General features: G+C 49.9%; 4 protein-coding genes across 4 annotated transcripts; 2 read left to right on the top strand and 2 right to left on the bottom strand.

The window, feature by feature from the left end:
* Positions 1 to 309: 309 nt before the first annotated feature.
* Positions 310 to 15,064, top strand: Z518_09384 (uncharacterized protein; the record flags this gene model as incomplete). Its single annotated transcript, XM_013413340.1, has 2 exons — positions 310 to 14,850; positions 14,924 to 15,064. The coding sequence occupies 2 exons, from the start codon at positions 310 to 312 to the stop codon at positions 15,062 to 15,064; spliced, it is 14,682 nt and encodes a 4,893-aa protein (XP_013268794.1).
* Positions 15,065 to 17,165: 2,101 nt separating this feature from the next.
* Positions 17,166 to 17,612, top strand: Z518_09383 (uncharacterized protein; the record flags this gene model as incomplete). Its single annotated transcript, XM_013413339.1, has 1 exon — positions 17,166 to 17,612. The coding sequence occupies one exon, from the start codon at positions 17,166 to 17,168 to the stop codon at positions 17,610 to 17,612; it is 447 nt and encodes a 148-aa protein (XP_013268793.1).
* Positions 17,613 to 18,395: 783 nt separating this feature from the next.
* On the bottom strand, positions 18,396 to 20,209 carry Z518_09382 (uncharacterized protein; the record flags this gene model as incomplete). Its single annotated transcript, XM_013413338.1, has 3 exons — positions 18,396 to 18,929; positions 19,093 to 19,571; positions 19,678 to 20,209. The coding sequence occupies 3 exons, from the start codon at positions 20,207 to 20,209 to the stop codon at positions 18,396 to 18,398; spliced, it is 1,545 nt and encodes a 514-aa protein (XP_013268792.1).
* Positions 20,210 to 21,063: 854 nt separating this feature from the next.
* On the bottom strand, positions 21,064 to 23,027 carry Z518_09381 (uncharacterized protein; the record flags this gene model as incomplete). The annotated part of the gene is made up of 7 exons (XM_013413337.1): positions 21,064 to 21,117; positions 21,176 to 21,325; positions 21,374 to 21,731; positions 21,753 to 22,090; positions 22,151 to 22,476; positions 22,536 to 22,740; positions 22,836 to 23,027. 7 exons carry the CDS (start codon positions 23,025 to 23,027, stop codon positions 21,064 to 21,066), a joined length of 1,623 nt encoding a protein of 540 aa, XP_013268791.1.
* Positions 23,028 to 24,238: the final 1,211 nt, after the last annotated feature.

The raw sequence follows: 24,238 nt of genomic DNA, 5'->3' as shown, positions 1-24,238 counted from the left end.
TCGGTCTCGATGTGGAAAGACACTCCCACTCTTTGCTCGTCAGCCACTGGTAGAATACGTCAAGAAGAAAAGAGCATGATAGTCCGCACACTGTGGGTGAAAATTTATCTAAACGAGCAGCCAGCCAGAGACTTTTGCTATCTATGACGTCGGACATCAAGCCCAGAGCTTCCTCCTCCTATTGTCGTTCCCGCTTTTGGACAGCCTTGTCAAATCTCCTTCTCACCGACGACCATTCGTTGAAGATAACATCCCACACCTCCAAGCATTCCTTCGATCAGCTGAAACCCATCTCTGCTCATCAAGACCATGGACCGTTCAGTCCATGACGGTCACGTTTTACGTGATCTTGCAATTGTCAATAAGAACCGTCAAACACTGCCAGGGCCAACATTGCTGCACGAATTAATTGCATCCACCCCGAGTGAGGAACTTATTCTGGACTTCTTGAACTCTGATGGCAGCCGGGTGAAGCTCACTTACGACGAGTTCCACCGCTTGACCGACATTCTTTCTCGGGATATTGGAGACCAAATATCGAGACTGGAAAATCGCCCGCGTGTCATTCCGGTCATCCTGCCGCAATGTCCAGAGCTATATATCACGTGGGTGGCTGTGTTAAAGGCCGGTGCAGGCTTTTGCCCAGTCAGTCAGGATGTCCCTCCGGAAAGACTGAAATTCATTGTCAAGGACGTGGAGGCATCCTTTGTCCTGACCACTGCCACCACTTTGCCCTCCTTGCGGGATCTTCTTCCAGACGCCAGATCTGTGGCGGTGTCACTCAAAAGTCTAGAGTGCCGACTGCGTTCTAATGGTCAAAGCGATGCACATCGTCTTCCACTCCCGCAGGTCGATCCCTCCGGACCGGCATACGTGATGTATACGTCCGGCTCCACAGGACTTCCTAAAGGTGTCATGGTATCGCATCGTTCCGTATCGCAGTCACTACTTGCGCACGACGAACATATCCCCTCTTTCAAACGATTTCTACAATTTGCTTCACCCACGTTCGATGTATCAATATTTGAGATATTTTTTCCATTTTACCGAGGGGCAACACTGGTGGGCTGCGAGCGCGAGCGCATGCTCTCAGATCTTCCGGCTACCATTCAACTTCTCAATGCTGATGCTGCCGAACTTACACCCACTGTGGCGGGCACATTATTGAGGACCAGAAGAGCGGCCCCTGGCCTTCAGACACTATTAACAATTGGAGAAATGCTCACGTCACAGGTGGTCTCCGAGTTTGGAGGCGACTCCGAAAGACCCAGCATGCTGTACGCAATGTACGGCCCTACCGAAGCCGCTATTCACTGCACCCTTGCCACCAAATTAGCCTCCACTGCCTCTGTCCGCAGGATTGGACGCCCTCTCGCAACAGTGACTGCTGTGGTGTTAAAAGAATCCGAACGTCCTGAAATAGCATCCATGGGCGAATCGGGTGAATTGGCCGTCACAGGCCAGCTTGCCGATGGATACCTCAATCGACCCGATCAGAACAAAGCAGCATTCGTCGAACTTCCCGGTTATGGCGCTGTCTACAAAACCGGAGATCGGGCAATATGTCGACCAGATGGCGAGCTCGAAATACTTGGCCGAATGGCTTCTGGCCAAGTCAAACTCCGAGGTCAAAGAGTCGAGCTAGGTGAAATCGAAGAAGTGGCCTCCAAGGTTCACGGCCTTCAACTGGCGATCGCCATCGTCATTGACGATGTCCTTGTCCTTTTCTGTGCTGCAAGCCAGGAGGTTCGGCCCGCGGACGTCTCTACAATGTGCAAATCTTGGTTACCGCCGTACATGCGACCGGGAGAAATAGTTTTCCTTCAAGGTGACGAAGTTCCACGACTGCCTTCTGGTAAAGTTGATCGCAAGGCTCTCGAACGAGACTTTCGAGAGTCCCGGCCATCTGCGCACGACGATGAAGAGCCGAAAGACCGCACCGAGAGAGACTTGGCCCGAGTCCTTGAAGAAGAGCTCGGCCGAAAGATCGACAGATCAACCTCCCTTTGGTCGCTAGGCCTTGATTCCCTTCGAACAATCAAGATCGCCTCTAAACTTCGCCAGAAGTACCCGTTCATTAATGCGGCTCTGTTCACAGAGAGAGATAACGTGGCCGAGCTTGCCGCATTGGTCAAAAGCTCAACATCCTCAGAGAATTATCCAAGATCAGAGTTAGAGTATGAAACGTCAGATGAATGGCAAGCAGTCAAGGAAAATCTGTGCAAGGACCCGACTCTTACTGCCACTGCGTCGTCCTGGGAAAGCCTTCTCCCGTGCAGCAGTATGCAGGTCGCAATGTTGGCCGAAACCGCCAAAAGTGACGATCAAAATTTCAACGAGATCCGGCTCAGCCTTGCTTCCGAGGTGAAGTTCGAGGACTTGCGACGAGCTTTCCATACGCTGGGGAGACAAAATCGGATCTTGCGATCTGGATTCATTTCGACGCGGCAACGAGAAATGCCTTTTGCTCAAGTGGTTTGGCAGGACATCAGAGATACTGACTTGAATTTGCTTCACCCGCTACAGATAACAAGACCTTCCTCCTGCGATGAAGGCGAAGCCGTTGTTCGCATCCACCATGCGCTGTACGACGGATGGTCCTGGGACCTTGTCCTGGATGATCTGAATGATCTCTTATCCGGACGGAAGACGCCGCAAAGGACTCAGTTTTCAGAGTTCCAATCCTATCAACGATCCCAGATGCTAACCGAGAGCGTCCAAAACAACGAGTATTGGCATGACCTGTTTCAGGACTTTGTGCCTTGTACATTCCCAAACCTGTGCTCTTCCAGGCTGCATGACCGACCCAGGAGCGCAATATCTGTTCCCTTGTCAATTTCTTACCGCCAGCTTTCCGAAATTGCATTGTCATTGCGCTGCAGTCGAGAGACTATTCTGGAATCTGCGTGGGCTCTTATATTGGCCTTATGTCTCAACAACCAGGATGTTGCGATTGGAGTCGTTTCTGCGAATCGCCATATTCCCCTCCTAGGGGTCGAAACAATTATTGGGCCTTGCCTGTCGACCATGCCTTTGCGTGTCGACATCCACTCGCTGATGACGGCGCACGACCTTATCAACCATATTCAAAGACAACGTTCTCGTTCCCTGAAATATGGGAATGTAACTCTTCGAGACATCAATCGTGCAGCAGGCGTCACGCCTGGACACCGGTTGTTTGACACTTTGTGCGTGTGGCAAGAAGGCAATGAAGACCGTGGGAGGGACCGTTCCAAGGTGACTACCACTAAAACTTTTGATGCTTTGGACTATGCCGTCGTCTTAGAATTTGAGCCCCGTGGAGATCAGGTTCACCTGAAACTGACCGTCAACCAAAACTTGATGCCCGAACCACACGCAAAGCTCTTAGCTGCTCAGCTGGATGACATTACCATTCAAATGGTGAAAAACCCCCAGTCGAGACTGGATTGCTTGTGGGAAATGTCCAACGAAAATATCATGTCGACGGCTAACACTCAATACGCAACCTTCAAGCGAGACTTCAGTCTCACGACGTCGATTTCAGATCTGGCACAAAACCAGCCCGAGAGAGTGGCCGTTGAATTCGTTCTTGACTTTGACCCAGACACGGGCCGACTCGAGAAGGAGACGCTGACTTATCGTGATTTGTTTTCCAAAGCTTCCCTCGTAGCCTCGACGTTGCAGACGTCCTATGCGATCCGGGAGAATGACCTGGTTTGTCTCATTGCTGCCCGATCTATTCCGCTTTATATCGGCATTCTTGGAAGTATCATGGCCGGTGCAGGTTACATGTGCATCGATCCTCGCACACCAGCAGACAGGATCCGCCAGATCTGGAACGAATCCAAAGGCAAAGTTGCGTTGACAGACCAAAGCCTCGATTCTACCGTCACGTCTCTGGCACAAAACGCTGTGCCCATAACCGATGTACTAGACCGGCACATACCGGGCGAACAAAGTTTCCCTGACCTGAGAGAAGATCAGCTAGCATACGCTGTTTTCACTTCCGGCAGCACCGGTGTCCCCAAGGGTGTCCTCATTACGCGAAAGAATCTGTTGAGTAACCTCGGACATCTGTCACGGCTCTACCCATGTGTGCCTGCCGAGGACCGAATCTTGCAAGCCTGTTCTCCAGCATTTGATGTTTCGGTCTTTGAGATCTTCTGGACCTGGCATATGGGAATGACTTTATGCACAGCTTCCAACGACGTCCTATTCCGAGATCTCGAACAATTCATAGATAAACTCAACGTCACCCATCTCAGCATGACGCCCTCAGTCGCTGCATTGGTCCGTCCTCAAAATGTTCCGCGAGTGAAATTTCTCGTTACGGCAGGAGAGCCCATGAATTCGAAGGTTTTCACGGATTGGGCCGGCCGCGGTTTGTATCAGGGATATGGCCCCAGCGAGACGACGAATATATGCAATATTCGACCCAAGGTCTCGAGGCTCGATGCTGCCAATAATGTCGGGCCTGCGTTGTCCAATACATCTATTTTCGTTTGCCAGACACAAAAGACAGTATCTACACATGCTCTTCACAATTCTGGAGAAGTTTCTCTCACTTTTCGACTGGTACCGAAAGGTGGAGTCGGCGAGATCTGGATTGGCGGAGAACAGGTTGGCCGTGGCTATATTGATCCCGCACTCACCGCGAAGAGTTTCTTGGACCATCCACAATACGGACGACTTTACCGTTCCGGGGACATTGGAAGACTCCTAGCTGATGATTCGCTGGTGATAATGGGCCGAGAGGATGACCAGGTCAAGCTACGAGGCCAGCGTATTGAGCTAGGAGACATTGATTCTTCGTTGGTGAGGTGTGACGAAGTTGAAGATGCAGTGACCATGATTATCCAGGTGGCAGATGAGATTTCTAGGCTTGTCTCTTTCTGGACCCCTCGCCAGCCAGACAGCACGTCATCGCTTTCGAAATCGACCAGCACGCTTTATGCACAACTAAGAAAAGTGCTGCCCAGCTACATGATACCCGATACGCTATTACGCCTCGATCAGATTCCGTTGACCCGACAAGGCAAGATCGATCGCCAAGCTATGATTAGCTTTTATCAAGGACTCGACTCTGAACATCTTCAAGCAGTATCAAGAGATTCTGATCCCTCAGGAGGTGCGCATGATCTTTCTGAGTCTGAGCGTCGAATGGCCCAGATCATTTCGGACATCCTTGGTGTCCGGTTGGAGATTATCAAACGCAATAGCTCATTCTATGCTCTTGGTCTCGATTCGATCAATGCGATACGCGTGGCTCGATCTCTGAAAGAGAATGATGTTTCGGGTGTGGAGATCTCCACGCTGTTGCAAAATCCATCCATTGGACAACTGATGGCCGTTCTCAAGTCAGACGAAGAAGAGGTCTCAAGGACACACCAACAGAAGCCCCTGAGGAACCTCTTCGATGACAAGCGGAAAGACGAAATCATCGACATCTACGCTCGAGCAGGATTGAAGGTTGAGAAGTTCCTGCCCTGTACGCCGCTTCAGGAATCCATGGCAACCAGCTCGATGAATTCTTCCTCGCGGGCATACCAGAATTCTCTTCGTTTCAAAATATACGGGGACATGGTCAGATTACGAGAAGCGTGGAGTCGTGCAATTTCCAGACATCAACTTCTCCGAACAGGTTTTGCTTCGATGGATTCAGCCGAAACACCCTTTGTCCAGGTGGTTTTGGAGAGCTTCGAACTTCCCTGGATGGATGAAGACGCTCGCGGTCATGCAAAATCGGACCTCGACTTCTTGATGCTCCCCCCTTGGAGCGTGAGATTGGACAAAGATGGCAACAATTACCAATTGACCCTTGAGATCCATCATTGTCTCTACGATGCGGAGGCCTTGTCGATTCTCCTGTCCGAAATTGAATCATCTTACCATGACCGTCCACTGCAACCTCCCATTGCGTTTGATACTTATCTGTCATTCATGGAAGACTCCAAATCTCCTGATACTGACCACTTTTGGCGCAAGACGCTGTATGAAGTGTCTGCTTGCCGGCTCGACGAGCTCATACAGGCTGAAGACAAACTCGGAGGCGGGAAAACTTCCACTGTGGTGCGTGAGGCCACTCTCGGCGTGTCCGAGTTTCAGAAATGTGTACGAAGGATTTCCTCGACCGCTTTGGCATTATTTCAGGCGACTTGGAGTAGGCTTCTTTTCTCAGTCTTCCAAAGAGAAGATGTCTGCTTTGGGAACGTACTAAGTGGTCGTAATCTACCCATCGAAGGTATTGATCGACTAGTCGCACCATGCTTCAATACTGTGCCAACGAGGACTCATCTGCAGCGGGGAGATTCCAACAGCGATTTGTGCCATAATATTCAGCAGATGAATATAGAGGTTCTTCCCTATCAGCCCAGTTCGCTTCGCCGAATTCAACGGCAAAGTGTTTTACAAGGCAAAGCTTTGTTTGATACGTTGCTTCTGCTCCAGCAAGATGAATTACAGTTGGATCATCGAATTTGGACTCTCCTTGAAGACTCTGGAGACATGTCATTCCCTTTCATCCTTGAAATCGTAATGAACACGAGGAATGATGGCATTTCCCTCAAGTTACATTCCGAAGCCGCCAAAACGGCCGTTCTGACCCAGCTCCTAGAATGCTTTGACTTACTCCTTTCACATACGTCCAAATTCCCCCAAGCGCGAGCGCTAGATTCTTCTGTTGTCGATCAGAAATTGCCAACACTAAAAAGTCCCGAGGGGATATCTCACCTGCACGTCGCATCAACCCAGAATCTCACAAATGGGGCTCATGATACAGCAGAAGAGCTATCAGATGATGAATTGCTTGTCAAGGAGGTGCTAAGTCAATTCAAACCCGACCTCTCAACGAGATTGACCAAAGACACCACGATATTTCAACTGGGGTTTGACAGCATCAACGCTGTTCAAATTGCCGCAAGACTCCGGAAACAGGGGATCAGCGTCTCGAGTGCGGACATCTTGGAAGCTGCCAGTGTTGGACAAATTGCTGCGCTTTGTGATTCAACGAAAGAGGAACACCAAAAGCTCACGCCCTTCGATACGAGCGCATTTGATGAGAAACATCGCAAGCTCCTTTGCTTGAATAATGACATCGACGAAGCAGAAGTTGAATCGATACGTCCATGCACACATACTCAATCAGGAATTCTGTCACAATATCTTCGCTCAAACCGTCGCCTGTACCTCAACAAAATTTACTTACGCCTAGACAATGACATCGACCTTTCAAGGTTGAAAGAATCGTGGATAGTCGCAAAGAAGACCCATGAGATGCTCCGGACGGGGTTCGCGGAGACCGACCATCCTCAAATTCCGTTTGCGATGGTCACCTATCGCCCAGATGCTAGACAGCTCCCTTGGTTAGACAGCACAAGTTCACCCACTCAAGACGGCGCTTCGACAAAGTGGAACGATGGAGGTGTTCTCGCAGAGCTACCGTGGGAATTACAAGTCTCCACGACGGGTGCATCTATGTCCCTCGAACTTTCGATTTTGCATGCCCTGTATGATGCACAATCCCTGGACATCATTTTGAGAGACGTTGCTTGTATGTACAGGGATATACAACCTCCCAAGCCAATTGCGCCCTCTCCGGTTATTTCACAGATCTTAGCCATGAGCAGAGACGAAGGCTCAAAGCCATTTTGGTTGGAGCTTTCGGCTGACCTCTGCTCAACCCGTTTTCCCGACATGAAGATCTATAGCAACAAAAGTGAATCATTCCGCGTCACTTCCGAACAATGCCGTTTGTCTCAGACGGCTCTCGAAAAAGCTTGCGCACTTATCGGGGCAACCACTCAAGCTGTGTGCGTCAGCGCGTGGTCCGTCATCCTCTCCGCATACACGGCTCAGACTCATGTCACGTTCGGAATCATTCTGTCTGGCCGAGATTTCAATGAAGAGGGCGACAACGAGGTCGCCTTTCCTTGCATCAACACTGTGCCATTTGCAATTGAAGTGTCACAAGATCTCCCAGATCTTTTGAAAAGAACGGTCAAACGCTGTGCTGGAGTGATGAAACATCAATATACCCCTCTGAGCTCGATCAAGCGTTGGGCTGGAATTGAAGATGAGCTCTTCGACACGGTCATGGTCCTGCAAAAATCTAGTTCTGGCCGCGGACCCCAGAGACCATGGACACAGGTCAAAGATGACGCAACTGCTGAATATGCCGTGTCGATAGAAATAATTCCTCGCGAGGATGATAGTTTGGACTTCCAATTGACCTTTCGCGAGAGTATTGTCCCCCCCGAGCAAGCTGCTTACATCCTACAGGAATTTGGTGCGGTAATCGAGTGCATCTTGAATCCAACGCGTGGTCGAAGGCTGGCCGTACCCAATTCACTGCTGTCCGTTGTTCCGGCCAAGGACGAGCGAATTGGCACTGAGATACGCCACCTCCATGGATTGGTCGAGTCAACGGCGAAGAAGAGCCCAGATAAAATCGCCTTGGAGTTTGTCTCGAGCATAAATGGCTCTACTGTGGCGAAGCAGTCTTGGACATACTCTCAGTTGAATGCCAGTGGAAACAAGATTGCTCATTTACTCCAAGATAACAAGGCCCAGGTCGGAGAACTGATAGTGGTCTGCTTTGAAAAGTGTCCAGAAGCTTCATTTGCCATATTGGGAGTGCAGAAGGCGGGTTGTGGCTATCTTGCCATTGATCCTGGAGCTCCAAAAGCGAGAAAAGAATTCATCCTCCGTGACTCGGGCTCGAAGGTGGTGCTGACTACCCGGGACAAGAAGCCAGATTTTCCTCTTTCCAACGATCTACGTGTGATAGCGGTTGATGACGGTCACTGGCAGAATCTTTCGGATCAAACCCCAGTGCTCTCGAGGGACCTGGATCCTCAAGACATTTGCTACTGTCTGTATACCTCGGGAACGACGGGGACGCCAAAAGGATGTCTCATTAGCCATGACAGCGCAGTCCAAGCAATGCTGTCTTTTCAGCGGATCTTTGAAGGCAGGTGGAATGAATCATCTCGGTGGCTACAATTTGCATCGTTTCATTTCGATGTAAGTGTCCTGGAGCAATATTGGAGCTGGAGTGTAGGAATCCGTGTTACCTCGGCCCCTCGAGACCTGCTTTTCGAAGATCTGCCCGGAACAATCAACGCCCTGAAAATCACACACCTTGATCTCACCCCAAGTCTCGCCCGAATGCTTTCGCCGGAAGATGTGCCGAGCCTGTGTCAGGGGGTGTTTATTGTGGGAGGTGAGCTAGTTCGACAGGACATTTTGGAGACCTGGGGCGATACCGGATGTCTGTACAATTTCTACGGCCCAAGTGAGGTGACCATCGGCTGTACAGTGCACAGACAAGTCCCCAAAGGGGCAAAACCTACAAATATTGGCCAACAATGGGACAATGTCGGTTCTTTCGTATTAGATCCAACCTCACAGAATCCAGTTCTCCGTGGTGCGATCGGCGAGCTTTGCCTCTCGGGACCGTTAGTTGGGAAAGGCTATCTCAACCGGCTCGACCTCACTGCAAATAAATTTGTCACTCTACGGGACCACAAAGCTAGAGTCTACTGCACGGGGGATCTTGTTCGGCTCTTACACGACGATAGCTTTGAGTTCTTGGGTAGGATAGACGACCAAGTCAAGCTGCGTGGACAGCGATTGGAAATTGGCGAGATCAATCACGTAGCGATGAGTGCGTCAACGAGCCTCCAAGATGCGACCACCATGGTTCTAAAGCACCCGACACAACAAAAAGAGCAATTGGTGACTTTCTTTTCGACTACACAGAGCCGGAAGCAGTCTGAAAACCCATCGATCATGTCGAACAAGCAGACAAAGGACTTGGCAGCGAAGATTCAACGAAAGTGTGCGGATCAATTGCCAGCGTATATGGTGCCCACATATTGCTTAGGGGTATCCTCTTTACCCTTGTCTGTCAATAACAAGGTGGATCACCAATCGTTAAAGGCTCTCTACGAACGTGCCTCACTGGACTCTGGACACCAAGAAACCAACGGGGGGAGAGGACTGGAAACCGGTAACTCTGAAGCGGTCAGGAATGTGATAAAGGTTCTGGCAACGTTCCTGCAAATTCCCACGGCAAGCGTCACGCCAACGTCAAGGCTTTTCGAACTTGGCTTGGACTCCGTGTCAGCCATTGGGCTTTCCCGGTCTTTCAGGAAGCAAGGCTTCCAAAATATAGATGTGGCTACAATTCTCAGACACCCTGTGGTCACAGACTTGGCGAGAGTTGTCAATCGGCCAGCTACTTTTGATCACAATCAATCGGTGGCGGTCGCTCGAAGCCATATCCAGTCATTTGCGGAGGCTCATCACAACGTGATAAGCCGAGCACTCGAAGTCACAGGAGAAGAAATCGAATACATTGCTCCGTGTACACCGTTACAGGAAGGGATGGTTTCCAAAGTCATGCGTGCGGAGCCCGAAGATACTGTGTACTTCTCATGCTTTATGTTCAAACTCAACGTTACCGTTGAAATTGGCCGATTAAGAGACGCGTGGAACTCTGCACAACAAGCAATATCCATATTGAGAACTCATTTTGTCCCCACCGAGGATGGATTTGCTCAAGTCGTTCTCCGAAAAGGGGTGAACAGTCCCATCCTGAAGGATATCGAAAATGGAAAAACGAAGGACGACATTGTCCCAGGGTCCACTTCCAAGGATTGGGCAAGATCTGTCAAAGCATTCGGCAGGTCAACACCATGGAAAGTTCAAATCACGACCTCAGGGAAGGAAAAGTGGCTGGTGATCCACATCTTTCATGGGCTTTACGACGGAGTGAGCCTGCCACTGTTAGTAAATCTGGTCAAGAGACTCTATGATCACCCTCAAGAGACACCGAAACTCGACATGCAATTCTACGAGGCTCTGCCTTACGGGCCCTTACGTGCTATGCCCGACGAGGAGGAATTCTGGAAATCAGCACTGTCGACATTGAGGCCCTTTAAGCTATCATTGGCCAATTCAAGGACTGACGCAGAGGCCCGTTTCCATTTTGTACGGGACGAAATAGCCCATGTTGAAGTAAAGGGCTTATGCAATAAGCTGAACGTTACTGCTTCGGCCTTTTTTGAGGCTGCACTGTTGTATTCTTTGTACCAGATGTTCAAAGTTAACCCTTCGATTGGTGTTGTGGTATCTGGTCGAGCATTGGAGAATACGAACTTCGAAGAAGTGATAGGTCCCATGTTTAATACAATTCCTTGCGCTATCAATCAACTTGACAACGGATCGACCGTTGTGGACCTCATTCAAGCTTGCCATCGTTTTAATGTGGACGTTCTCCCCTATCAACACACGCCGTTGCGGAGAATTGCAAAACATCTTGGGCTGGATCCCCACAGAGGATTGTTTGACATCCTTTTTGTCTTCCACAAAAGCCGGCAAGACGTTGGACAGAGCGATTTATGGCAAGAAGTTTCTGCAGAGAGCGTACCTGATTATCCTCTCAACATAGAAGTGAAGGAGGAAGAGGCTTCTTTCCAAGTCGCTGTGGTTACCAGGTCGGAATATCTGAGCAGGGAAGATACTAGCCGGCTGCTCGAAATGTACCTTGACACCGTTCAAAATGCACAAATGGAGTCAGTGCTTCCTGACGCCTTCTATGGAGCGGGCGCCAATCGAATAGTCAACGGAGTCCACAAAATTGAGGACTCCAAGTCAAGCAGCCCATCAGATTCATTGGATCAAAGGTCCAATTGGACGGAAACCGAAATCACTGTTCGAACTCAACTTGCAGAGTTAGCTTCGGTGGAGGAAGACACAATTCGTCTCAACCGGCCTACCATTTTTGAATTGGGCCTTGACAGTATCGAAGCGATGAAGCTTGCTACTCGACTTAGAAATATCGGATTGAAAGTTGCCATGAGTGCCATCCTAAAGTCTCCCACGGTCGCCGGTATTGCTCGGGAGATCTCCTCAGATATCGAGCTTCGTTCAAAATCGACTGGAGGGGAAGATCAACCCTCTATCGCTCAGCTGCAAGAGAGCTATAGACACATTCTACAAAATCACGGGATCGATCTCGAGAATGTCGAACGGATCTGGCCGGTTACGCCAATGCAGGAAGGCTTGCTGGCTGAATCTCACAAGTACTCAAATATCATGGTCTTCAAAGTGAATCCCGGAACCGATATAAAGAAACTGATCGAAGCATGGAATACCGTTTCTCAAACGCAACCTACCATAAGGACAAGGTTTGAAACAGTTGATGTTGTCGACAGCCATGAGGCTTTCGTCCAGTACATTGTAAAATGTCGAAACTCAGTGACGGTTGTGCACGACATAAACGTGACGGATGTGGTGAAGAACTTGGAAGAAGATGATATCGGGATAGATCTCAAGTCCCAGTACATCAAAATAAGATTCGTCATTAGTCGAAATGGCCCATCATTTCTGGTTCTTGGGATGCCACATGCTCTGTATGATGCGTGGTCGTTACATCTACTACATCGGCAAGTGGCAGAGATATACGATTCTCCGATGATCAAAGAACAAGGTGCTGCGGTCGGCCAATGCGAAAAGCATCTCGAGGAGGTGATCAACCGTTCTCAAAATCCCCAGTCGCAAGACTTCTGGCGGAGTCAACTGTCAGATGTCCAGCCTAGCCCATTCAGACAGAAAAGAGGCAGCCAAAATCATCCTCTGCCAGCCTTCTTACTCCAGAAGCCATCATCCAGCGCCAAACTCGACAAAGTGTTGACATTTTGCAAGCAACAAGGGATCGCTCTTCAATCTTTAGGACTGGCGTGCTGGACTATTGCTTTGGCACACTACTCTCATCAGATCGATGTATGTTTTGGTGTGGTTCTGTCCGGCCGCACCACGGAAGGTTCAGAGAACCTCATTTTCCCAACCTTCAACACTGTCGTCTTCAGACCGATGATCGATGAAGACAACACCACGTCCCAAGTCCTGAAGAAAGTCCACAATGCCGTGGTACGGGTTTCGGAATATCAAAACTTCCCACTCCGTGAAGCAATCCGCTTGGCCAGAGAACAGGGAGTTAGCTCAACATTGTTCGACACATTGTTCACGTTTCAAAAGCTACCCAGTGATGAGAATGCCTCATCAAGACTGTACGAGGAGGTAGCGGGAGATGAAACTACCATCAAACCTCCATATCCTATCAACATCGAATTTGCAGGCCAAGAAAACGAGTTGAGGTGGACGATAGCCTGTCAGGAAGGTGTTTGTCCAAAGCAGTTCGGCCAAACCCTATTGCGGCAGCTCGACGAAATATTGTTGGCCTTCATGAACGAACCTGATCGACCTCTCGTGAAAGAAGTTGGTGATGGAGTTTCAGTTTGTGGGTTGCCAGTGATAACTTTGACGGCCAACGAGAAGACTCTGGTCGAGGAGGTGTCGCAGAATTCCGCGGACGAAAGAGAGGCTCAAAGTCATGAAACCTGGAGTTCGACAGAGGTCATCATAAGAGAAGTATTGGCAAGAGTCTCCAAATCGGATAGACAACGTATCAAGAAGACTACTGGATTCTTCCACCTCGGTCTGGACAGTGTCAGTGCGATCAAAGTCGCCAATCTGCTGAAGAAAGAAGGCCTCAAATTACCCGTGAGTGAAATCATCAAAGCCCAGACAATCGAGAAAATGGCAGCGGCGGCAGAGCAGTTGAAGATCGATGCTCCCGCAGTTGTGAATGGGCCACCAGATATGTTTTCAATGTCTCCAGATTTCCCAAACAGTCTGTCGATACCCAAAGATGATGTTGAAGCCATTATTCCCTCCTCTGCTGGTCAGATATACATGCTCGACATGTGGTTGGCAAGCGGTGGCCGCTTGTTCTATCCAACATTTTGGCTACAAGTATCCGGTGCTGCGGTTGAAGCCGTTCGGAGAGCAATGGACCAGCTCGTCTCAGAGATACCGATCTTGAGGACAACATTCATCAATCACAACGAGGGTGGAAAACCAGGCACCTGGCAGGTAGTCTTGAAGAGTTCTGCCGCCAAAAGGTACCAGCTGCCCTGGTCGCTTCACCTTGAAAAATCCACGCATGGGACGTTGGTCGCCATCCGTATCCACCATGCTCTGTACGATGCTGTAAGCTTTCCACTTATTCTTTCAGAGCTCCAAAGACTATGCAAGAACGTCAACTTGCACACCCCGCTGCACACCAACACTAGTGATTTCGTATCCAAGACATTGGCAAATGTCCAGGAAGCGGAAGCATTCTGGATCAACTATCTAGGTTCAGGTTATGGAACTTACCATACCATTGATAAAGGCTCTTTCAGAGCAACGCGGATTGAGATGTTCCATCCCACGGTCCTGGAAATCCATGATCTGGGTCAAAGTCTAAAATATTATGGTATCAGCATCCAAGCACTGTTCTTCGCAGCATATGCAAATGTCTATTCTAGACTTCTTCGAGAGTCCGGTCGACGAACCAGGAACGATGGGGCTCGAGATGAAGTGATTATCGGCATCTACCTCGCGAATCGATCCCTCGACGTCGATGGAGTCACAGGACTGATTACACCAACATTCAACATCGTCCCGTTGAGAGTTCAACTGGGTGAAAAGACCCTTGTTGAGACCGCCCTGCAGATCCAAAGTGACTTGGTTGAGATCACCAAGATGGAGAACTGCACGGTCAGTATGAGGCAGATTCACGCATGGACACACATCAAAGTCGACACCTTTGTCAATTTCCTCTCCCTTCCTCACGACGATCACGATTCAGTCGCAGAAACCACTTCTGGACAAGACATTGATGGCCGGGTAGTGAGGGTGATACGTGCAACTGTTTCCTACGAAGAAAAGTCCCGGAGGCTAGAAGAAAATCTTGACTCGCCATCGCCATTCTTCGACAACGAGGGCGAAGAACACGAAAATACAACCATATGGTGTTTGGTAAGTATTACCCATCCATATCAATATCACCCTCTCATATTTTCCCCCATACTGACGTTGTACTTTTTGACAGCCCGCCATCGACATAGAAGCCAAAATCTCCGAAGCTGGACACCTTGGAATCGGCGTCTTTGCGCCAGAAGACATGCTTTCCGCATCCCAGGCAGAGGGAATCATAGATGAGATGAGAAGCCTGATGGGAGATTTTCCCTAGGCACATTTATCTATTTGCTGAGCTGGGGAGGCACCCCTGGTTGTTCATTGGGTTCATGTCGTTTGGTTGATACTTCCCTTTTTGATCTCTTGTCTAGTTGTGCATGGGTTCCAATCTGTTCGGGTTCTCAACTCTATCTGAAAAGCCATTAGTTTACATCTAGTCTTATGTAAATCCCTTACGAATTCCATCTGGAACCCAGGCTGCTGTCGACTACATACCTTGCATTAGTATTGGGAAAGCTTAAGACCCCGGACTGTTCGGAACGGTGTATCCTGTTGGGCCGAGAGAAGATTGATTATCTGAGCGAGGCGCAAGCTACAAAAAGGCCACGAAAGCTGCGGTTCACGTGACTAGGCTAGTCCCAATGTGGACTGTCAACATATCCGTGAGATGCTGGGCCGTTCTCTTTCTCACTCGCCCCGTCCCGGGATGTTATGGCACAACCTGGCAGGCTCATCGGTGCCTGCCCGGTGCCTGCCATGGACCCACTGTGGCTGTCGATAGCCTTGTGTGCCTACGTAGGAGCCTTGCGGTATAACTACACCACAAGGCTATAAGTATCTAGGATGGCCTCGCACTGTTTTCATGTTCTTTATCTCTCGTCTTGTACTTTATGGTGCACTGGATAGTAATATCATTGTCGGATCTCTACTCTCGTCCTATAGGACGTCCCCACCCTGACACGGGACTACGACCCGAATCACGACCGATCCCGAACTACTTGTACACTACTACCACGTCAGCCCTAATCCATGACGAGACGAGACGCCCCCAATGAGGGCGACCAGCAATGTAGCTTTCTTACCTAATGTGATCCTCAGGAAGCACAACCATAATACCCGATTACGTCCTTTCGTGTTCGAGGAATGGAGGTCCAATCCAATCCAATCATAGCGGTGACCACGACCTAACTTCAACACACCCCGGGACCTTCGCGCGTATGACAACTAGGAGTCTACCTAGAACCGAAGGAGTAAATGCTACGAGAGTGCCTTTCCCTGTCCTATCCCGTCTTGCCCTGTTTACAGTACAATCTAGTCCGATGCCTGCATCAGATTCTTTCTCGGTTAGAGGACGGAAACGGGGCGTGGTTTATGGTGATAACCACACTGCTGTGTTCGTATTGTGGTCTCTCATTCATCGTTCCCCAGCCAGTTCCAAATCATCTCTTTCCATAGCGTTGGTCTCTCTCCCCACTAGCTTCTCAGGGCCTCCCCAAAAGGCTTGAATGCAAGGGAATGAGGCGGGGAACATTGCCAAAGATCATTAGCCCAACAAGCCAAAGAAGATCTTACATAGATTACCGGTGCTTTCGTATCCAAACAGCAAATCCTATCCCCGCATTATCGGACATCTCCTATGCTCATTGATTCGAGTCCGAGAATTCGGGGGACCAGGGGTAGGACCACGCTCGTCGTTACATCTCTCTCCCATGCTTATCCAATCCTGCCTCCTTTTTAATGTTGCTGGCAGACTCCATAACCAAGCATCAGGATTAGCTGTGGAGACCACTGAAGCTAGAGAGCGAACGATAGACCGACTCACCGATCAATACCAGGCTTTGACAAGAGACACACAACACTTAAATACGCTGACACCAGCGACGGACGGCAAGCCGGACCGAGAAACAGTCGTCAGACTTCCGCGCTCTCTCAACAAGAAAAATTGGGACTTGAGTTGAAAGGAAGATGCCTCCTTCCAAGGACGACGAACCCGTGATCGCAGGCCCCTTCTCATTATTTGACGGTTCATTTATTCTTGAGTTTCTTCAGCCTCGGGCAGAGAGAAATGCTTCGTGAGTACCTCCCACCTCGTTTGCTATTTCCAGTTGCAAATGAAGTGAAGAAACGACCCTTCGGTATTATTTCGAGATCTCGTGCGAGAACCGATTGGAATCCCTCTCTGGGGCTGTGGACGGAATGAGGCAAGTTGCTTTGATGCGAAATTAAGGGAAGTGGCCGACAGGAGACAAATGGATCTGTTGCTCTTTGATCGTTGACTGCTTGCTTCATTCCCACTGTTTCCGATGAAATATGGGGTCCTAGGAGAGCCTTACCATAATATTGGCTAATTGAACTATCTTCATTCCAGCGTCTTGATGCGAGCGACATACAAGCACGACCATCCGTGGTGTAAGAAAGGGAAACAACATGCCCAGTCCCCCCCTTTACACCTACACTTTCTACAATCCGAAACCTTCGTGGTTCTGAGCGGCGAACTAGGCACGACAACGACATACTCGCTAGTCGACACAATCCACACACCCGCCAACACAGGTGAATCGAATCCCCACGAACTGAAACCTTGGACACCACATACTTTCTGGCCCAGCCCCGATGCGGCCGAGGATACGGTCATGATGGTCTGGGCTCATCCGGAAGACGTCGGGGATGAGAAAATGGACCGTCTATTTTTCCAGAACATGTTGATGTACGTGAGCGATGTGTCCGAGGGGAAGGAAAAGTTGAGTCTTTTCCAAGTCATGTTGATGCAGTACGTCTCCCCTCTTTCGTATTTTCCCGCAATTTTTGGCACCGGTCCTTAAGATTAACGGAACGGAAATCAAAAGACACGTTTCAGCCACGGCCATGGTCATGTTCCCTCAAGCCTGGTTTCTCGGACCCTTGCGATGGTGGTTGCCTTGGCATTTTCAGGGGCTATGTGCGATGGTGGCAAGGTGGATGGGTCTCAAGCCGTTGTTGAAGAAGTATATGTCGGAGGAAGAGTGGGAAAGTGTGCAGGAACGGATTGGAGGTAAAGCGAAGGGCGCATAAGAAGAGATGAAGATTGTGAAGGTATTGAGTTGCGGCTCCGGTCAAAGAGAACTTCTTTGTCGTTCAGGGAGGGGAAATCATCAAGAAAAAAGGATGATATAAAAAGAGGTCCGCGGGCTCAGTAGCAAAAGGGCGCCGGATCCAAGAGCTTCAGCGCTCTCGGTTGCTTCTCTTGTCTCTGGAGTATTCCCTTGGCTTGTGCTCAAGACGGAAGCGCTGGTATATGTAGTTCAGTCATGCCATTCGCCATTAAAGTCTCTTTCCTCCTATCTCCTTGCGAATCCCCTTTCTTTCGTCTAGAGGTCAATACCCTGTACACCATCTCACCGCAATCTTTATTTCACACGCGACCCAACTCCAACTCCGGCCGCACCATTCGTCCTTTTCACTTAGAGACTGTAAGTGAATTCCGGGTTCTCCTTATCGGTGAGATCGAGCCATCTAACACACACAAAAAAGGAGGTCGTTAGGACATAGTTGGACTCTTAGAGACAGACACATCGAGCAGACCGAATTCGACAGGGACCATGAGTTTAGGCAAGGGTTGGGTGGACTTACTCCTGATTCTCCAACTTGATGTATCCCGGCTCCGCCCGAGCTTTGGCTTTCAGCTGATTCATCCGCTTACAGTACCAGTAAATAAACACCAGATCAATCAAGCACGCCCCCCAGCAAACGATAATCGTGATCTCTGCCGGCTTGTATCTCGGAGCATCTTTTGGACGGAACGTTTGAGGTCCGATGATGTTACCGACACAGTAAGCAACGAGGTACAGGGCCGCGACGGTGGTCTTTTTTGTATATCCCGCGACATTTGAGGAGATGAGCGAGAGCAATGCGACGAACGGGGTCGGCGAAGCTTGCGTGAGATAGTAGCCCGCAAGACGACCGGAGTTATTGTCGAGGGGCAGGGCGACGATCAGGATCATGCCGAGAAGCGCGAGAGTGAGGCCGGACATTGATACCAAAATGCGCTGGCCGAGACGGTCGCCTAGCCAGCCGCAGAACATGAGGGCGACCACTTCGACGGCCCCGCCAGGTGTGCCGTACAATAAGGATTCTTCGGGAGTATAGCCAAAGGAGACGATCTAAGAAGGCCCAAAGGTTAGAAAGGCAATGGGTTTGATACATCATGAAAGAGAGAGAGTGTGTGTGTGCGAATGGGGAAATGTAGAAAGTGCATGAACTGAGGAATGGGAAGGAGAGGAGAGGAGAATAGGCCAGAAGATGTGTGTGGAGTAGTGAACATACCAACTGGGAGAAGAAATTGCTGATTCCCCCATTCGGGATGTCCGCCGTCAGGGCATAAAAAGTGAACGCCCACGTCAAAGGGTCCAACAGGGCTTCCTTCAACTGGTACATTTTGAAATGCTTATTGCCGATGCCCTGCTGATTGACGCGGACACGCTCGACGGCCAGCACGCGGTCTCTCGGCTTCAACCAGTGCGCATTCAGCTGATTATCGGGCATGACGAAGAAAAACACGATGCCCAGTGCGGCCGTGAGACAGCCATTAACCAAAAACACAATCTTCCATGGGGCAATGGCCGCGCCGTGCTTCCGGGCGCCGACAGCGATGCCGTACGCGACGAGGCCGCCAAAGATCTGCCCGAAGCCGTTGAACGAGAACCAGAAGCCGGTGCGCGTGCCTTGTTCGCGCTTCGTGTACCATTGGGATGTAAAGAGGGCGAACCCGGGAGTCACTGCTGATTCGAAGACGCCGAGGAAGACTAAATATGACAACAAAGTTGATATGGCTTCGTCTGTGATCGTGTATTTGACAGAAATGGAATGGAATGGAATGGAATGTCCAGAATGAAATTGGGGCAGACTTACATCTGATTGCCACGGCGCCTCCAAAGTCGGATACAGTAGCGAACAAAGCCAGAACGGTGCCCCAGGCCACGACGCAGAAGGCAGAGTATTTGGCAAGAGGTAATCTTTGTAAGAGTCGGTTCGTGGGATACTCCCAGGCCAGATAACCAAAGTAAAACATGCTGCCGAGCCATTGATAATCGTCGCCTTGGAGGTTGATGTCCTTTTTGATACCCATGATACTGGCATAAGACAGGGTGGTTTTGTCGAGGTAATTCAGACCGTAAACGACGCACATGAGTGGCATTAAATGCCAGTCAATGATGCGCAGGAGTCGTTTGCTGGTGGCTTCATCAACTTCGACGATTTCGCCGGTTTCAAACGCCTTCATGGCCTCGTCGGCATCTTTGCTGTGGGCCAGGATTGTGGCAGATGTTTTGTTCGAAGTGACGGCAGCACGACGTTTTTCGTCCAGGTCGACTGGTGAGACTGAACGGCCTCCAGGGGGGGTTTGAATGGGGACGGATTTCTCATCGGCTTCGATGTCTGCCATTGTTGCGATGGCGTGCCTTCGATGCTGAAATGATATATTCGATGAGCCCTCGAGGAGGAGGAAGGGTAATTTTGGAATAAGGAGAATGTTTCGGTTTCACAGAACGCGGTATGGGGTGGTGATCAGGTTACTTGCATATAAACCACAACCCGGGACATAAACCGAGAAGTCGCTGGATGGAAAGAAACCCAGACACAGATAGGCAAGACAGGCGATGCATTAATGGCATTACAGGAATGAAACATCGCTTGACGTTATCTTGAGAGTGAGAGGTCCACCCTCGCTACCTACCCGATGTACCATAACGTATCCTGCAGGAATGCTGAAAGATCCCAAGCTAGATGATGATGGGAAGGGAGTTGCATCAAGAACGTGAGAGCAGAGGCCTCTCCCAAAAAAAGGCCAGGGGAGGATAAGCATCCTGGCAAGAATTGCTTGTTGTCGGGAACTGAAAAGAAGGAATCCATCAATCAGGGGACAGAATGGGCGATAGAGACGATAGCAAAAGGGCAAAGAAATGGAGTTGTGCGCCGGATCAGTTGGGATCGGCTTGCATGGGACACAAAGAGGAAGAAGATCATCGGTTTGATGGCTCAAGCAACGTCCAAACGGATTGGACTCAAGATGATGCCGAGAGACGGTGGCGTTGATGTTAAACTGCTTCGGGAAGGTCCTGTATATATACCCTGGCGAGATGATTCCCTTTGGGCAAGACACGATTTGAAAGTCCATTGCGGTCGCCACACAAGATCCTTTGCATTTAGTTATAAAATATATGAGCGAGGGGTATCATTATTCTCCTTTTCTTTCACCTACACTCATGCCGTTTGAGCGGTTTGCTTTGACTCTTCGGTCTACATTGATCTCTTGCCGTACGGCTCGAAAGGCATAATGATGGCCACCCCAGCCTAGAGCGAACAGGTTAGCACTCCGTCGAATTCCTTACTGGAAAAGAGATACGATTACCATGGCAATATAGAGCGCCGCGCAAATATAGATGGGAGCACTGGTTTTGGTGTTCGCATACGTGGCCACGAAGGCACTCACCAAACCCATCACTCGGTTGCAACCGACAGCAATACCGTTTCCAGTAGCACGGTGAGCCGATGGCAGACTCTGTGACGTGATGAGTCTCTGTCCCACAGTCTAAAGAGCAAGGCTTACCTCCGGCGTGTAGGCATAAAGAGTACCGTAGTAGACGTTGACAGTAAAGTAGATGGCGCAAGTAAACCCCAGATTCTGGGCCGCTGTTCTCACTGCTGTGTAGGCGAAGAAAAAGGCCATGGAGAGCAATGCACCTATCACCATGGTATACCTCCGCCCCAGGTATTTCCAGTTGCACATGAAACCGGCTAGGACTGGACCGAAAATTCCCACCACGTTGGTGATCATGTAGTTTCTCCACGTGTAGTAAGGACTGTCTTCACCCGTATCGGCACCACGGCTTTCTAAGAATTCCGGGAGGAAGACGTAGAAGAGAGGGTAAGCCAAACCTATCGTTCCGGTTAGTAATGTATCCGGCCTCATTCAAATGCGCCGTCACTTGCCAATTAAAGTCCAGGACAGCCAGATCAGCGCAGTAGAGAAACCGAGTTTCCTGGTAGCAAATAATCCTCGTAGATGGGCGAGGAATTCGGAAAGGCCATATCGAGCCTTGCCGTAGGTCGATTTCATTGGCCCACATGCCTCAAGTTGTTCGATGGTGAGCGAGCACGGCCTGTTATATTTTTGGGCAATGTGTTGGAAGGTTTCCACCACGTCCTGGTCCTGTCCTTTGGCGAGGAGGTATTTTGGTGTCTCTCGCAGTCGGATGACTGTTACTCGGAGAACGCTGAGAACGAAGACCAGGGCTCCATTGGCATACCAAACATAGCGCCAGCCCTAGATTATACCTCTTCAGCAATCGTGGTTCCCTGGCCGGAGGAAGATGTTATCACTTACCATGTTGTTGTCATAAGTGCACGTCGCCGCATCGCTGCAAATATATCTATCGATGGACAAAAACGGCCATGCAAAAGCAGCTGCCACGACGGGTGCAAGACCCCACCAGCACGCCATCAAAGTGAGCAGCCATTGTTTGTCACCGGGAAGAAATTCGAGAAACACGGTGGTATCCAGGATCAAGTTTCCTCCGGAGCCAAAGGCGGCCAAAGCGGTGAAAGTTCCCAAGACATACCAATTGGGTGAGGCTCCGGCACAGATGGCGAAGATGGAACAGGTGAACAGGGAGACGTTGAACGCGAATCGACGACCAATGACATCAGCACCTTTTTGGAAGATTGTCAACAAATACCATACTTCCCTTTTCGTAAATGACAAGACTTACCCAATCCCCAAAACAAGGCTCCAACCAACATGCCCGTGTAGGCGGCCACGGTGAGACCTCTGGTAAAAGAAGGTTGAAATTCCAAGGCGGCTTGACCAGCCGTGACGGATTGCAACAACAAAATCAACGAATCAGCAGCGTAACCAAAGCCGTTGAGAAAGAAGAGCTTGAGATGCATATTGGTCCAACCAATTTCGTCAATGGTCTAGAATGTGTGCATTTTGGTCAGCTCGGGCCATGGGCGCCTTTTTAATTTTTGGGGGGTGGTCAATTGCTCAGGAGTCACACTGGGGCACACACTTGGTTGACGAGTCGCATCTTCGCATCGAGCGCAGGATCTACATCGTTCATGGAGAAAATCTGGCCTTCCTTGGTGTTCTCGTCGATGGACTGCACCGAGATGCTGTTACGCACTCTCTGGGCGAATCCATGATGGTGGTCCTCTTTGATTTCATCGTCGGTGATGATTGTCTTGGACGGTTCAGTAGACATGATGGGCCACCTCTTTCTGGTATCTGTTTCTGTCTGTTTGTCGTCTTGTTCTCTCAGGGCCAATGGACAGAGGTGTGTCGGTAATTGGAAACCTTCACTAACTCGAGGAAACGGCAGAACGCCAATGGTCTTAGGTCGCCTCTTCAGTCTCCTTCAGCATACCACAAGGCAAGGAACAAAAGAACAATGAGAGAAAGCAGATGGGGAAACGACAAGGATCTCACAGCTTTATCAAGAGCTGCGAGAGGCACTCCAAGAAATCTCCAAGCGTGGGTCTCGCTTCATATCACGATTATGAAGGGAAATACCTTCTCTTATTGTCATAAGGGCCTTGCACAGCGTGGTGCTTGCAACCTGGCAGAGCAACTAAAAGCCGCCAGAGGAAGATTGCTAGCTTGACATCAGTGGCTCTGTATGGATCGTGGAACAGGCCTTATCGGGTGGGCATGCCTGCCTAGACACGCGACGGGGACACGCGGGCGGGATCCATTGTAACCTTAGCAAAGGTGGCCATTGATATGTCCAATGTGCAATCGGCTGGACCGCGGTCCCTGGTTCGAGGCTGTCACTGGGAACGAGGTGAGGGCAAGACTGCCAGTGAACCTACCCCGAGGCGCAGATTGATTCGGTGTTTAGGAACGCGGGGGGTCCCGAGGCTGCTTTGATCCAGTTAGAATAGAGGCGAACACAAGCACCTTATCAAATGAAATCTGCTGTGCCTGGTCTTGACCGAACACTCCATCCTCGCAAGAGTCTATGGCGGACCCCGGTACCTCCGCTGCCAATCGACGCCGCCGTCTAAACAACGTGTCCTCGTTTCCTCCACCAACCGGAGATCTCTCGTTAGGTATGATTATGCTGTAACCCTTCCATTTCTTCTCGAAGGTAAATGGTCGCATGACTCGGTTGAATTTCTCATTACCAGTCTTTCAGGAGGCTGCCCTGGGTTCTACTAGGCAGTCAGGATAGGCTCGGTGGCACCGAGGCGCATACGACTCAGACCATCCCTCTGATAAAAGAGCTTGATGGCGCGATCCCTAAGTTGGGCAATACAACCTCTTTGATATCAAAGTCAAATCGAATTGGTTCCGTGCAACCGGGTATCTCGACAAGAATCAGATCCAAAACTCCCATCTCCATTTCATCTCCCTTTTTGGCTTTCTTGGACTCCTCCCGCATCTCGATGGTGACCTTTTTCCCTATATACACCA

Source organism: Rhinocladiella mackenziei, assembly GCF_000835555.1.
Source record: "Rhinocladiella mackenziei CBS 650.93 unplaced genomic scaffold supercont1.7, whole genome shotgun sequence".
NCBI classification, from domain to species: domain Eukaryota; kingdom Fungi; phylum Ascomycota; class Eurotiomycetes; order Chaetothyriales; family Herpotrichiellaceae; genus Rhinocladiella; species Rhinocladiella mackenziei.
Note: the sequence above shows the minus strand (reverse complement) of the source record. Positions and strands in the feature narration are given on the sequence as shown.